Source organism: Colias croceus, chromosome 17, assembly GCF_905220415.1.
Source record: "Colias croceus chromosome 17, ilColCroc2.1".
Classification (NCBI taxonomy): Eukaryota; Metazoa; Arthropoda; class Insecta; order Lepidoptera; family Pieridae; genus Colias; species Colias croceus.
In genome coordinates, this window is record NC_059553.1 from 8,461,909 (window position 1) to 8,478,728 (window position 16,820).

General features: G+C 33.4%; 1 protein-coding gene across 1 annotated transcript in view; it reads right to left on the bottom strand.

The window, feature by feature from the left end:
• LOC123699406 (zinc finger SWIM domain-containing protein 5-like) overlaps nt 1-16,820 on the bottom strand; it is a 56,017-nt gene that overhangs the window by 11,243 nt on the left and 27,954 nt on the right. The window contains exons 2-14 of the mRNA XM_045646354.1: nt 8,971-9,064; nt 6,676-6,803; nt 6,021-6,232; nt 5,480-5,560; nt 5,090-5,377; nt 4,312-4,439; nt 3,896-3,973; nt 3,467-3,559; nt 2,968-3,137; nt 2,296-2,405; nt 1,624-1,873; nt 992-1,142; nt 432-573 (exon numbers count right to left, since the gene is read on the bottom strand). Coding sequence (XP_045502310.1) covers nt 432-573; nt 992-1,142; nt 1,624-1,873; nt 2,296-2,405; nt 2,968-3,137; nt 3,467-3,559; nt 3,896-3,973; nt 4,312-4,439; nt 5,090-5,377; nt 5,480-5,560; nt 6,021-6,232; nt 6,676-6,803; nt 8,971-9,064 — 1,925 coding nt within the window. The remainder of the gene's footprint in view (nt 1-431; nt 574-991; nt 1,143-1,623; nt 1,874-2,295; nt 2,406-2,967; nt 3,138-3,466; nt 3,560-3,895; nt 3,974-4,311; nt 4,440-5,089; nt 5,378-5,479; nt 5,561-6,020; nt 6,233-6,675; nt 6,804-8,970; nt 9,065-16,820) is intronic.

Below are 16,820 nucleotides of genomic sequence, written 5' to 3' on the forward strand. Positions count from 1 at the left end.
ACACAAGTTTCTGAACATGTCACCTGACTAAAACGATTTTAAAAACGTTATCACGTCAAAAATATCTAATTAGAAAGTCTTTAAAAAAAGGTTGTGAAAAATATACAAAAAAAAGTAAAATATAAACAAGAAATCTACATTCAATGAGCTTCTACACATGTTTCATAGCTAACTGTAGGAACTGGTACTTTTTGTTAGGCATTTCTACAAATTGATTACCTGACTCATTGAAAACATTTTGCAATTAATGTTTCTTTGAACTACAAATTAGGTCTACTATGTTATTTTAATCTTTTAGTATGTTTCCATTATAAAAACAAAAACCGCATCAAAATCCGTTGCGTAGTTTTAAAGATTTAAGCATACAAAGGGACATAGGGAAATAGGGACAGAGAAAGCGACTTTGTTTTATACAATGTAGTGATACGAACCTGCTTGCAATACCTCTCCTGCGCATACAAGCCGCTCGGTAACATCCTCTGCATGCCCAAGCCGAGTAAGGCAGCTTCCAATGCTAATGCTAAGTAAGTTTCTTCTGGGTTTTTACTGCCAGCTACAGGTACATGTTGGTATCTAGAGAATAATTAATTAATTAATGGAGACATAAAGAAGAAAATGATAAATTAATTGATCGGATATTCCCTAATTTCTCCATCAATTAATTTATATTTGGGTATCAATTAGGAAGGTATCAAAAAGTGCCAAATGTGGTTATTTTAAGAAACCACAATATAAAGGCCCATAAAAGTGATATTTGAAAGAACAATTATAATCACATAACAATTAATTTCTACACTTAAAATGCAATCACATTAATGTTTAATTTTCAACAGACTTCAAAAAAGGGGGAGGTTCAAAGTTCGACTGTATTTTTTGCGTTTGCGTTTGTTACCTCAGATCTTTCGAAGGCTAGATTATTATTTATCAATAACTATACAATTATTAGTATCATTTATCTCATAGTTACATTGAAAATGTCCTATTCTCTCACCTAGGCGGTAGACCAGTATTAGGCTCCTCGTCTATATAAGTGTGCAATCGTGGTGACGCTCTCTGATCGTCTGGCGCGAGGCACGCATCTGCCAGGCATTCGTACACACACCAGATTGCTTCTAGCGTCCAGCCTGTCCAGCATCTGCTGTCTGAAAGCATGAATATTAAGTTATTATGGGGAATTTAACATTTTAATTTAATTTTAAACCAGTTTGAAATATGAATATTAAGTAATATGGGGTTTAGTTTGAAATGACAGTGTAAATGGACAGTCGTTAAAATTTTATTTATGGCTTGTAATATGAGCAAATTTTATCTTTTTATAGGTTTACATTTTGGTTGTTCTGATAAAAAAGCTAATTTCCCGCAAACATTTATAATTAAAGTTAGTTAAAAATCTGCAAATACTGTGTGTGACAATTTGTTTAAATTGATCATCATCAGTTAATAAAACACGTTATCTGCAAAAGTAAGCAAAGTGAATTAAAAAAAAATCTTTTTGAAGTGAAAGCGACTCGAGTTCGAGTTCGAGTGGGTTGAGTTGCTCGAGTAGGTTGAGTTGTTCGAGTGGGTTAAGTTGCTCGAGTGGGTTAAATTGCTCGAGTGTGTTGAGTTGAACCGAACACTAACCTTTTCCAATACACCGGTGCGTGTGGCTCAGCGCACACGTGCTCGCGCTCTGCAGACACGAGCCCGCGTCCATGTGCGCGCACACCAGCGACAGCTTCACCCGGTCGCACTGCCCGCCGCACGACTCACTCGCGCACGAGTTCGAGTGGGTTGAGTTGCTCGAGTGGGTTGAGTGGGTCGAGTTGGTTGAGTTGGTGGAGCTAGATGCTTCACCGCCACCCGCTTCTTGCCACTTTTGTTGCGCTACTTCCTGCAAAGTTGAGTAGTATTAGATTAGAACGCAATCCGTATTGAATTATAATTTTAAGTCTAGTCTACTTGACACTAATTGCAGTATTGAATCTTGAAATAAATTGTTAATTTTTGAAAAAATTGAATGCAGGATAATAAGTATGGATCATTTTCGGGCATTTAGAATGTTAATACTACAATCAAGTTTCTTAAACATTCTATTTCCATAATTTCGCGATATTTGAACTATTCTTTTAGAAACTGTTTTTGACTAATGCACTTTTACTTTTATCCAACTATAGAAATTCTTTAATAACTCAGGCCTCGGAACCACAGACACAATAGAAAATCTATTGAGTCTGGGACCGATCGGGCCGTTTGGGGCTCAATGGGTTACAAACATCATCCATATATTTTCGCCATTTAATTACTAAATCTAACCTGTCGATGCCGCATAGCCCTCGCAGCCGCGACCGCAAGCCGCAGCGCGGCGGGCGCGCGGCCGTGCGCTCGCAACGCTTCTATCCGCGCCCCTACTACTGGCAAATGTTCTGGAAATAAGATTAATACGATTATTAAGCTATTGCATAGCTTCTATCGCGGGCCTTGAGCGCGGGGACCGAATCCAGAAATTCCGTAACGAAAAAAACCTCACGCTCCCCACTCCAACGGGCGGAGGTGTGGCTTGAAGGCATAGCATGCAATAGCTTTACCGCGGCAGTCCCCGAGTGCCACACGTCTTTTTTATTTATACATATATACTTACATACACTACATTATTAAAATAGAAAAAATCTATTTAAATAATGACCACTAGTACTTTTTGGTAAATAAATATGAACAATTACACAGTAGGTACATACTTACATAATTTAACATATACTTAGTGACTATTATGACAGATCATTCAACATGCATATTCCATATACCTTTTATCACACCCTATTTAACGGCATTATGTTATCTATTCATTAGCTTGTATTATACATTAATTTATTTGTAGTTACAAACATTCATTTGTGGTCAAGGATGCACATTATTTATGATTTTTAATAAACTTTTCTGATCATAATTAAGTATTTTCAAACAAATAAATAATTAAAACACACTAACCATGCCACAAAGGCTGCCCAATATCATTGAACTTCGGATACGCCTGTAACGTAGTGGAACAAGCTGAAGCCCCAGCTTTGTCCAATTTATCCGGGTCACAGTATTCATCAGACCCCAAGATGTTCTTAAGGTGTTCATTCTCCCACGATATGTCCACTGCGTCTAATGCTCTGTAAAGAAGTTGGGTAATTTATTATTCAGTTTTGATCATTACTAGACAAGCTAGGGTTTTAATTTAATGGTAGTTAGTTAGGTCAATAAAAATATCCGTTTAATATTAGGATTAATTAATGTCGTCAAAGAAATTTAACGCTTTTGAGTTGTCTTATCAACTCTTCAATGTCTTCTTCTAGATAGTTTTAAGAGTTTTCGTTATTTATATTGCCCATCAATTTCAATAATGCTATCGTGCATTCTTCTGTAGATTAATAAGCTGATAATAATGTTTGACTTAATTTTATTTTAAAATTAATTAATATGATAAGTGTAAAAAACATACTTGTGAAATACTGTTCTAGGAGTGAGTTGTGGCGCCGACCTCTGATTATGAAGCCTTAACCGTTTACTTGCTCTTCTATATTCACGTTCATAACTGAAATATCAAACAAATAATAAATAAATACTTTTATTTAGAAAGGAACCTTATAATAAATCTATCCATAATTAAAACCAATGTTTTCATAAAACGGATGCACTGCTTACAGCCATTATGTATATTATTACACTGCTCATCAGCAGAAAAAATCAATTTTAATTTGAAATTCCTGATGAAAATAATATATAGGTACAACTGATTACACTCTAGTAAAGTTGTCTATAGCATACTAATTTATTAGTCCTAAATAAATTAGATATACAACATATTATTATACAACGCAAAATATATGGCTCTTACGACTCAAAAGGTACAAATAATAAGAATACATACTTATTAGGCCTAGATTCCTCATCCGAACTTTCCGAATGAGAATGCATTTCTCTTCTTTGACGTTCTCTATGCCTCTCCCTGAAATAAAATAACGTAAGTTAGGTATTTTTTATTCAATTATTTTTAATTTTTATGCAATTATGCAAATGATATTATAGGTATTTAGGACTTTTATATTTTTTTACACGTGGCTCCGCTCCTGTAGCGAAATGATATAGCCTTCCTCGATAAATAGGCTATCTAACACTGAAAGAATTTTTCAAATTGGACCAGTAGACCCTGAGGTTGGCGCGTTCAAAGAAACAAAAAAATCAAACTCAACTTCAGCTTTATAATATTAGTATAGATTTAATTACATATTTTGTTTAAAATCTTAAATCTCAAGATTTCTTAAAAAATAGAAGAGGAATGTATACCTGTCCCTCTCCTCCCTTTCCCTAAGCCTCTCTCTGTCCCTCTCTTCCCTATCGCGATGCCGCTCTCTGTCTCTGTCGCGGTGGTCTCTGTCGCGGTCCCTTTCATTTCTTTCCCTTTCCCGCGCATACTGAAAATTTCAATCTATATTATTATTACGGACAAATAATTAAAAGGAAAAAAATATATTTGTAAAATATAATTTAAGTAAAACCTTCACTAGATTATTTCAAGGTTTTAATATGGTATCAAAAATTTATATACATAGATGCAAATAAAAGGTAGTTTAACATTTAATCTACCATTCTTTATATAACATTTACATTCAATTTATGCTCAGAAAATGTTGTTACAACGAAGTAAAAACAAACAATTATGTACATTTATTTATTAAGAATCTTCATTACAGATACAAAGGCGAATTAAATGTCCATCGTTGGTAGGAATTATTTTACGTACCAGAAGCTCAATGACCAGAAGTAACATTTTTTCTGTATTTTGTCAATTCAAAAGCGTATCTAACGAAATGTACTTGTGTAAATAATTGAGTTTATAAATAACTAGCTGTGCTCCGCTCCTGTTGGTCTCAGCGTGATAATATATAGCATATATTACACGTGGATAATGTAGCTTTCGAATGGTGAAAGAATTTTTATAATCGGTCCAGTAGTTTATGAGCCTATTCATTACAATCAAACAAAGTTTTCCTCTTTATAATATTAGTGTAGATAACACGATAATAACACATAAATAAAGATTAATGTGTAATAAATTACTTACCAGTGGAAACGATCTATAATCCGGGTCTTCTGTCGGACAGACTTCCACGGCAGACCATTTTTCCAGCAAATGCCTCCACTGCATCCTATGGCACTTATTGCTTCCAGGGTCCAGCACAATGCTGACCCACAAGGCACCTAATTGTTCCCACAGTTGTCTGCACTTCTCCGTCATGGGGGTGTTCTGGTTCCTCCATAAAAGTAGCCGAGGGTCTGATAGGAACTGTTCTGTCATCAACATTAGCATTCTTGGACCGTTTGAGTCTTGGGCTCTTAGCATTTCTCGTACCTGTAAAGTGACTTTAATTAAAACAGGATTTTGGGATTTGAAATCAAAGAAAAATTTTAAAATTAAAGTATGTTTGGAGGAATATTTTATAATATGACTTACCTTAGAAAATAATGAATTTAATTGTTTATTTGCATTGTAATAAGTTCCCTGTAATAAATACGCTCGCACTTGTTCGCAAACCTGTAAAAAAAATACGTGAAATTATTATAATTGTAATTAATTGTATTTCATATTATGTATTTTATAAAATGGATTATTGTAATAATTGTTCTATTTGTCAATTATTGCAATTTTAAAACGCGACTTGATTCATATTAAAAGTTATCTACTGATTCTGTCAGTTTGCAATAAACTCAATAACTACTGCGTCGATTTTCATTCTGTTTTTACCATTGATAACGTAGTTCTCGGAGAACGATACACAGTGTAATTCTCAAGGACAGTTTTAGCATATAAATTGTTAAATTTGAGACAACGTGGGTAAAGAAACTGGCAGAAAGCTAGTCGCATGCTGTGTTTACCTATAAGTGTCTTTTTACGTTGATCATATAAAATTGTATTTTAATTTTGTTATTGTATATGCAATGCAAAGAAACGTTGGTAAACCATATAAATAAATAAGTATACGATGTACGCTTACCTGTTGCTCATCCAAATGCCACGCATGGTGCGCGTCGGGCGGCGGCCCCGCCGTGGGGTCGGGCGCTCCACATATTCTGTTTATCGCGGACCTCGCCTGCAGCACCTCGTCAGCCAGCCTCTGTGCTGTCGGCAGAACCTCCGTGTGGTGTTCTGCTATTAAATACTGGACGAACTTCTGGAGCTGTTGCCTGTCCATTTGCAGGAGGGTTTCTGGAAAGGGAATTTTTGTTAACAAAATTCGTTGCTTTGGAAGTTGGTTTCTTTTATAGGGGTTTAATAGCCATCACAACATAATATGACGCTTCTATAGTTTGTTTCTTTGTATCTTTAAGAATCTATAACAAGTCTGTATTGTGATATTATTGATCTGATTTTGTTTGTTTGATCTGTTATAATATTATTTCTACAAACCATGCGATCAGAATACAAACAAATAACAATAATATTTAATACTGGTAGTGATACAATGAAATCAATATGTATCTAAATTATTTCAGGATCTATTATAATAATGAATCCTTTGCAATATTTATCTTCTTTTTCTTGATATATTTATGTTCCTCGTTTATGGCTGGCTCATTTCTAAATAGCCAATTATCATGTCCTTCAAGTTAAATCTTTTGGCCATATCATATACTACAGACCAAACTGACCTGATATAGGTACCCGCAGTCTTACAGAATCCGCATTCCTGATGCGGTACAGCGCTAGGGCGACGACATGTTGGCACCAGAAGATGTCGCGCGCCTCGCAGCTGCATGTTACACCGGTGATTTTGCATCTGCAAATGAAGATTTAGAGATGAGTGATGGTATAAAAATCATTATTAAGATCTGTACCGTTTTCCACACTGGAATACTGCTTTTTATTTATTTATTTTATTTTATTTCTTTATTTATATCAGGCAGCATTGCCCATATATTGTTAGTAGTACTTATTCTAGTGTTAGTAAAACTACATATACTTATTTTTAGATTTTAGAGTTATTAGCCATTTTTTATTGATAAAATTATGTACATTATTGAGAACTTTTAAAATACTATTATCATTTTTATTAATTCTATCCCTAATTGAAAAAATTTTTTTCCTTAATATAGCATAAAAATCATCTACTCTGTATAATACAAACATATGAGATGCACTACAAAAACGTGGCAATCCCATGAACATCCTGAATGCATTATTGTATTGTACTCTAAATGTGTTCATTAATGCTTTAAGACATGGTTCTGTATTTTTGTCCTTTATGGTATATGGTTACAAGTGATGAATATCACAGCAGTGATTTTGTATCTGTAGTTAATAAAAGTAGACTAACTAACGTAATAAAGTAAAGACGTGGCTGTATGTCTTTCTTTTATGCCATAAAGGATAGACATACACATACCATAAAGTTGATGGTATACGTTGTTCAGATTACAGAAGAAGTTATGATGCCTTTCATAAGTAATCTTGTATATTGACAAGATTACTTGTTTTAGGAATACTAAGGGATTGGAGATGACTAACTGATATAACAAACTAAATACTGGCATTTCATGAAATATACCCATTGAGCCCCAAGCGGCCCGATCGGTCCAAGACACAATAGATTTTCTATTGTGTCTGTGGTTCCGAGGCCTGAGTTATTAATATAGAAGAAGAATTATTTATGTTGCGTGTCGTACCAACAACGTTGCACTTGTAGATAATGAGTGATTGGTTTTGGCTAGTTTACAGAATAAACAGGACACATACGAAAATATTTTTGCCTAAATTATGTTTGGCAGAAACTGTTTTCTAGTAACATTGTAAGAAATTGTTTCGTTTCTACATTGAACAGACTTCAGAATATTTCAAAATATCATGAAACTTTCAACTAGATATTTTTACCTTTATCTAGTTTACAATTGATAAATTGTCTTCTATTATTAAAGATTGCGTAGTTTATGATTTATCTTTGAAATAACATATCCATGACCATGATCAGCACGTGTCGAAAATAACTTAGGGAAAGATTAAATCGATACTATGCGTAACATATTAAATAAGTAACAGTTGATAAAAATAATTGTTAACACAACATATTGCTGCCCATCATTATTGATGATAGCATTTAGAGTTTTAATAATTTAAAATACTATATTTATGTAAGTATGTATTCCAATTGAATATCTATATATATTGTATATAAAAATAAGTACCACGGGCGAAGCCGGGGCGGACCACTAGTTATTTCTAAAAAATTTACGAGCTTTACTTACCTACTTGTTTTTGAACATGTTACCCATATAAAATTATATTTATCATCTGATTTAAAAAGATGTGACAAATTCGTAACGTTTTGATACCAGTTCAGTTTATTTAAAACAACCAGAATAAACAGCTTTCAGTGTTATAGAAGCATGAAATTAGTTTCTATAATGCCGTATTCTTTGTTTGGGGCTGGGTTCAATAAAATTGGACAAGCATTTACAATCTCCAAGGTGACAAAGTTTCGGGTTACTGACAAAAGATATTATTCTGGTACAATCCCTTGTGATAATAAAAGAAGTTTTTTTAGCCAGCGTCCTGGTTCTAACAATAGATCCAGGCTTTTGTGTAAATCTCTTAGTGCTTTCTTCTGGTGTATTTTATTACGCTGAACGTTTATTTTTATACATATATTCTTTAGAAACGAAAGTGAAGTGAAAATAAATTAGGTACGTGCATGTGCAATAGTAATTGTATGTTTAACTCTTAATTGGTAGAAAATATTTGAACTTTAGTTAAATGTTAATTAAAATCAATTAAACGTTCGATCAATGAATCGCAAATTCTCCATTGTAAAAAAGCAACTATTTTTAAAACGTTTACCGCGTTAAGATGAGTTGTACAATTAAAGATTACAACTTGTAATTAACCTCGATTGTGTAGGTACAATCCTCTGTTTTTGTTTTTATGAAAGCAATAGAGAAAGTTACACATACCTGTCGAATGAAACTGTGACCCTGTATAGCCTTTCAGGTTCCGAGCAGGGAGGCACGGCAGCCGGCGCCCTCACCACCCCACTTAAATGGAAACCTGTAAACAAAAGAGTTGGCGAGTGGATCATTTGTCCCAATTAAAACAAATGGGTGTACCTCAGGGCTGTGTATATGGTCCCATAGATTATAATGTTTATGAGAGTACTTTTATTTTACCTATTTAGACATAATGTACTCAGAATAAATATTAACGTTTAAATAAATGCTTTATTTAAACTAACAACTACAATATTTTTATACAAGTTTTACAATGAACGTATGTGTTCTTTGTAATTATTAGATTGTGTCTATGCGTGTATTCAATTTATGTATTTTGTTATGACAGTGCTGTAAACACAGTTAATATCAATAAAATGTAAGGCTACATAAGCTAGTAATAATACTTTAGTTGATAAAGTAATAATTTATAGGATAGCAAGGCCTTCAAACTAATTCAACTTGCTAAATCCGACAAATGCGACTTTCTGTTAGATAATATATTTGGCCGGATTTGGAACAGATTATATCAAGCGGTGTAATTTAAAGGTCAGAGTTTCACTTTTCACGATTAAGTTCCCAGATCGGTGTTCTTGTGTAAGAATAATTGCTCTTAACCAAATGTCAGCTGTATAATTTGGATTGAACAAGTCATTGCCCAAGGATAGGGCGCCTTTGTTACCGTAGCCCCAAATAGGCAATGAAGCATTACCTTCGTGGCAAAACGTGGTAATTAGTTCACGTATTTATGGTGCTGACTTAAAGGAATTTTCGGTACAAAAATCGCATTGTGTTGACTTTTTTTAAAGAAATTAGAACGCCGCTCTCTCGATTGACATTTTCAACAGAGTGATTTTATATAACCTTTAAAAAGTGAATTTGAATAACCAGATTAAACGGTTGATTTATATTGGCACCAATTTTTTATAATTTCACAGGTAACGGAAATCCAGTTTATTTTCTTATTTGCCAACCAAACATGAGTAAGTATTTATCAGTCAATTATGTATTTACTTTACGTTCACTAACACGCATATTTAGTAAATACGTTCTTTGCTACATTGTAGTATTGGTCAAGTTTACAAAATATGAGCTATAGTTTGAAATTTTTGTGATGCATACGGTTTTATGACTTCATCCTGTTTCGATCGACTTGTAAATATTGTGCTTTGCTATAAGCACTAAAATCTTGATTTGTAAATATTTTTCCGAATCGATAACTTCTGAATGGTTGAATCTATAATTGTATTTTATGTTTTCAAGACGATTATAGATTTAACGAGATGTGGAATAAGATGCGAAAGCTTGTAATATTCATACTTGTAAAGTCACAAACTATAGATATAAAACTATAAATAGAGATGAAATTATATATAAGTCAATTTATGTGTGGAACATAAAAATAACAGCGTCTCAGTTTGCACCGGATTTTGACAATTTTATCTATTTTATACATATTAAAGTAACTATGTCAATCGTTCTGAAAATTAGCGGAATCTGTTAACTATTTCCGTAGATTATGTTAATAAATATATCCGTTAATAAAACGAATTCAGATCAAGTAACGTTTTTTTTTTCTATAAAAGGGTACGAATATTTTAGGAGACGCTCTTAAATAACTTGACCGATTTCAAGTTCCGTGATACTAATTAATACTATACTTATTGTTATGTCAATTAGTTATTGGTATTTTATTAATAACTCTATCAGCGATACTGGTTTCTTGAACGCCGGCTGTTCTTGTTTTGATTTCAAAACCACAAATTAATTTATTATGAATTGCATTGTTATCTTTTTCAACACAAGTCTGTTTACATTACTTGAATTTATTCCGGATTATTTATATGTACATGCATTCTATTTATATATTATCAATGAATTGCAATTTATTATCTTTGCGTATTTTTAAATATATGTCCGGTTTAAAAATTATAAATACTTTGTTCTAGATAACAAAAGATACATTTATTGCTTTATAATGTAAGGAATAATCGAATTATGACTGTTTTTTAATCGATATCGCATTGCGCGTTCAATTACGTAGCGATAAATTGATCGATGTGAAATCGTGAACGAACAAAATCGAGCTGAAGAACCTATTGATCGGAATAAAGGTAATAAAGTCTATTTTTGCACGACATAAAAAACAAATTTGGCAATCGAGACGGAAGCAAACTGGTACTTGAGAAAAAGGCAGGTTTGTAAGAAAAAGTTGTAAAAAATAGCGGCGATAGTGCAGCTGCTTTAATATTGCGTTGCGACGAATGTTGATTTGTTATCGTATAGCCGTTCAATACAGCTGAGTACACAAATGCTGTTGGCACAAATTCAACTCTATTCTCTGGGGATTACGGAATATATTGATTTTCAACGACGCCACGGGGTACGTTCGGTAATCGGTACGTACGCTTCGATAAGGTTCTGATTGAAATTACTTATTTTTACAGCTGCGTTTTCGTGTGAAACGTAGAAATTGAAGTTTCCAATTTAAATTTTGTTTGCCGAAATTGTTCGTGAAATTTGATCTGGATTTACCTTTATTTTACCAACATTAATAATGTGTTGAACGCTGAATGGTTCCAATGAGTCAATGTAAACGATAACTAAAAGCTCGATCAATTACTACATTAAATTGATTGTTCACGAATATTCTAAAGCTCAGGAACAATCAAGCATAACAACCAAAATACAGGCATGCACCATTTAAATTTTATCATGATAATCTTCAAAAAATGAACGAGCCACTAATTGCTACGTTTAAAGAATTCTATGCTTCGTGTCCTCTAATAGCGTACGTGAGAAGGAATATAGCGGCCATCTTGGAAGAGCACGTTCTGTTAAACTAATCAACATGAATTACATCGTATTCATAAAAGTAAAGTACGGCTTACAAAATCATTTCACTGATATTATGCATGTCTGGGATGAGATAATTTTTTGTAAGGTTTATCAGGTTTTTGAAGTGAATCTTCTTTATCGGGGTTGGAAAAAAAATAGTGTAACATTTTTTCGTTACGCGTGACATTTTTCCGTTACGCGTCATCTTTTTCTTATCCCTACCACACGTGATTCGACGTATTTCTGTAAAATTGCATATAGTAAATTATTTTTTTGGAAAATAAGGTCATAAAGAAGTTTCACTTCTTACGTGTGTACACGCACACATTTTTTTGTTTATATGTAGTAACGTGAATGTGAGCGTGGTAATAACAGAATGTAGAATTTAACAAACTCCTATAGTTCGAATAGTTCAGAATTTTTATTGGCGATTGATAAGGAAGTGTACGCACTATGTTATACTATTATTTAATTTAGTTTATACAATGTATATAGGATTGAGTTGCTTTTATATGAAGGAAATATGAGAGGATCTCGTATTTTCAGAAGAAATTGGTCTGTAACAGTGCAGTTCTCTACTGCTCTGTAGTAAATATAAAAGCGCAGATGAGAATATAAATGCAATAGAAAAGGAAGGAAGAAATAAACAAAAAAAAACGGAATACAGAGAGACACAGAAGTTTAACAAGAACTGTTAATAGAAATAACTAAGTGGATATCACTGGATTCTACCTGAATGTCGTTAACTAGAATAGAACAAGAAGAATGTATTTTCAACATTCTACTTCTACATAACCTTTCAAAATTAAACTGTTTGTTAATTAAATATTTCTCCTCCACCAGAAACAAGATTAAATTGGTCAAAATCAATGACGATAAAGGAGACAATATGCCCTAAAAATCAAACTTGGCAAATTGTTCACATTGATGACTAAATGAGATCGGATGAGAACATTCCTCTGTTGACAGTTGTTCCACATCATCAATCGTTTCCCAATTAAAACTATAGATCAGCTGTCAAGTAAGTATAAGATAATATTGTACATGTTTCGTAACGTTCGCGTTGGCGCAGCGTGTTTTTCTTCTAGCGACCTTGTTTACTATTCAGGTCAGTCAGTGGCTAGGTCAAGGCGGCATTGTATAAACTATAGACATACCTTAATTACATTTGTTTCTTACATAGCAACTGTATGGGAATGCTGAGATCTGTGAATTGAAGTGGACATTCGGGCATTGTTTGGATTTGTTATTTTTCATTGTTGATAGTTAGAGAGATTTTCTTTTTCCATGTATTATGAATGGATGTGGTGGTGTCTCCCAAAATACTGTTTATGAATTTGTTTAAAATTGCGACTTCTGAACATCTATACCTACTTAATACTAAGGTTGCCTGATATATTATGTGTATTTTTCATTAATTGTCCATTTTTTAACCCTTGTGAGAGATTCAAATAAATGTTTTTATTATTATTTATTTTATTATAATACTATAAAGCTAAAGAGTTTGTTTAAACGCGCTAATCTCAGCAACTACTGGTTAGATTTGAAAAATTATTTCGGTATTAGATAGCCCATTTATCGAGGAAGGCTATCATCACTAAGACCAACAGGAGCAGAGCAATGGGGGTAAAACCGCGGGCCACAGCTAGTTGCATAAAAACTAACTGTTTAACCGTTGGATCATCAGCTCTTTTCTATTTGATTGTAATTTAATTATCCTGTATAACCGGATCAGTTCTTAATATATCTTTTACTTCAAACATATCTTAAGAACTATCTTAATCAGTTCTCTCAACTATATCCGTAGGCTCAATCGTCTAATTCCAAACTAATTCATTAAGAGGTATCGTGTTTTATTTAATTGGAATAGGCTCAATGAATAAGTTATAAATAGATGGTCATTATATTTTAATAACGATCAAATATAATTCGTAATTGATAAATTTAGGTGGTTATTACTAAATTAATAATTGTATAATAGGCTGGTTAGGTCTAATATTCATTTATTAATTTGGGTTAGTGGTGCTGTATTATAACTATTAAATTGAAGCTGATTATAACAATTTACGAAATAAATTTATGTTCATGTAAATCGCAGTGAATGATGCAGAGCTATTTTATATAAATTCGTGAAAAACAAACAAGAAATTTATTAAAGCACCAAATGAAGACCTCGTTCTTTTTTGGGTATGTGGGTTAATCTCCCAGGATTGTGACTTGTTTTTTTTGGGACAAAATAATAACTGAATGGGTTAAAAACAACATAAAAAATGGATTTCAATTCCGAAAGTATGTAATTGACAACATTCTTAGTAGCTTTTTAATAACTTCCTTGAATAAGACATTCAAGCTTTTCACGATTGTAGCAAAATAAATGAAGGCCTCTATAAAACGAAGAAATTACCATATTTCCAAATAATTAAACATCCCGTATAATAATGCCACGAACTGGTAGTTAAGTTATTACTCGACCAATTAACGACATTTAAAATAGAGCTATAAATACGAAATTTATTAAAATTTACTCATACATTCGGGTCTTTAGAAAGTTGTCCAAACGATTTATAAGGACGGCTTTCAAACCTGTCAATATATTGTCATATCTCACTGTTAAATGCTAGTTTGGAGAAATTCATTGGCTAAATACGCTCGAATGTATATTTTGGAATCCAAATAAGTTATTTTTAAAGCTTACGGTTATTTATAAATGTGTAGGTTATTAACGTCTAATATTTTTTTTGTAAATGATAAAAATATAATTGAAAGAGTATCTCATAAGGCTTTTTTGGAGGTATTAAGGACTGGATATTTATAAAAAAACTAGCGGTCCGCCCCGGCTTCGCCCGTGGTACATGTTTACGTTTTCTCTACATAAGAACCATCCTCGTACTTCAAGGAATATAATAAAAAAAGAATTATCGAAATCGGTTCAGCCGTTCTCGAGTTATGGAATTACAACGAAAAGTGGCATTGATTTTTATATATTAAGATGAAAAGCTCATTCGAATATAAATTCATCATTATTTTCATTTAAATAACATACCTAATTGTAATTACGCAATTAGTTATGGTCTGACCACTTTCAAAGTCAGTTTTATAAACAACAGTTAAGCCTAAAGTGTAGGCGAACGCATACTCACAGTTAAATATTGTACACCCATTAATTAGGCAATCTTACAAAATTCAACGTCCCAGAACTGCTTTAAACCAGTAATTTTTGGGCAAACGCCATAAATTCAGCAGGCAATAGCAGTTGGCGTGGGCTGAAGCGCTATTCGCTTTTTATTTACGATTATACTCGCATCAAGTCACATTATAACTTTTGTGCGCGACTGTATAGTGAATTTTAATTTTTTCGTTCCCTCGCTGTGCTATCTGTATTGTTGGTTTTTATTGTTCTTTGTTGTAGAAATTGGTGATTTTGGCCTCGTATGGCGGTATTTTATTGCGTCTGTCATACGCAGGCTCGAGATTGCCAGCTGGTTACATTGTAATTTTATTTAACGTGATTCCTAAATGCGAGCTTCGCGTTTATAATTTCGTTTCAATAAACGAAGTCTAAATTAGCGCGTAGCATGAAAGCAAAATGAATTAGATGCGAGCACATGATATTATTTACTATCTAATATCTAGTGTACGAATCAGATGTCCTACTTTCGGGTTACGCTCGCAGCGCGTCTGTGTGAGTGGGTCTAGCGCGGGCAAACCGGTTTGTTTACATTAATCACCGGGCGCTGTGTGCACCGCCATGATCGATGTGTGAGTCATATCTTTACGTCACTTTGTTTACATCGGGGCTAGTGTGCGTGGAATCTTGTGTAGTTACGGCACTGCGAGTGTGGGCGGGAGTACGTCACGCGCGCACGTGCGCGTGTAGGTGTGTTCGCGTGCGGCGTGACGTCACGGAGCGTTTCGTCACGCGTGTCGTGGTGTGCGCGGGGCGATTTACCTCCGCGACTGTGTGCGTTGAAGCCCGTCAAGTCAATGTTACATTTTTGTGACCTTAACCGTCGTATTGCAAGACTTGTCCTTTACGTAATTATTATCGTGTTCCTAGGTGACATTACTTAATTAGGTTTTACACTCATTATGCTTTAAGATGCAAGTATTCAAATAAATCGACTAGGCATATTGTCTAGAGGTAATGGGTAGATTGGAATAAAATATCTCAATTCTTAATCATTGAAGATCTTCTATTTCAATAGGAAGTGGTAAAAAAGTGAATCGGTATCATTTTCACACTAGATATTATTTGTACAAAGTAGATACCTACCTATACGGCTACCATAATATGCAAAGGCTTGATCTCATACATAAATATTAAATATACCTACATAGGGTAGGGTATAAGTAGGTATAATCACACACATAATACATTATATTTATATTTTATAGTGATGACACGAAAAGCGCACCTGCCAGTTTCACAGGTGTCTCAAATCTATTAACACTACAAAATATGCTCCCGCTTGGACCCTCGGCCTCGGTGTTGCCACCCTAAGGCTGAAATATCTTTTTCTTTTATAAGAAATACATGAATACTCTAACATCGTAAAATATTCAATAAGAAATACTATAACAACAGATTGCAAAGTGCAAACTATAAACTGAAAGTACATAGGCATGTATGTATTGTGAATTGAATAAAAAATATTAATTTAAAGTAATTATCTTTTATGGAAGTTATTACTTAATAATACGTTATACGTCTGTATAGAATATGCATTATTTCATCGATACATAATTTAATTTATTAAATCAAATTATGCAAAAGAATGACTGCGTTTATATGCATAATGCAGATATTTAGTCAAATGCGTATAAAATATCGCAAGTCAGGACTGATACAATGAGTTTTTCATTTCTATAATAATTATTCTCACGTTTCTGGCACACTTGTTTTCTTATAAAAAGCGGAAAACATTTGAAAATGGAATGTCTTTACTCCGTAGTCTATATCACAGTTGACAGATATATAC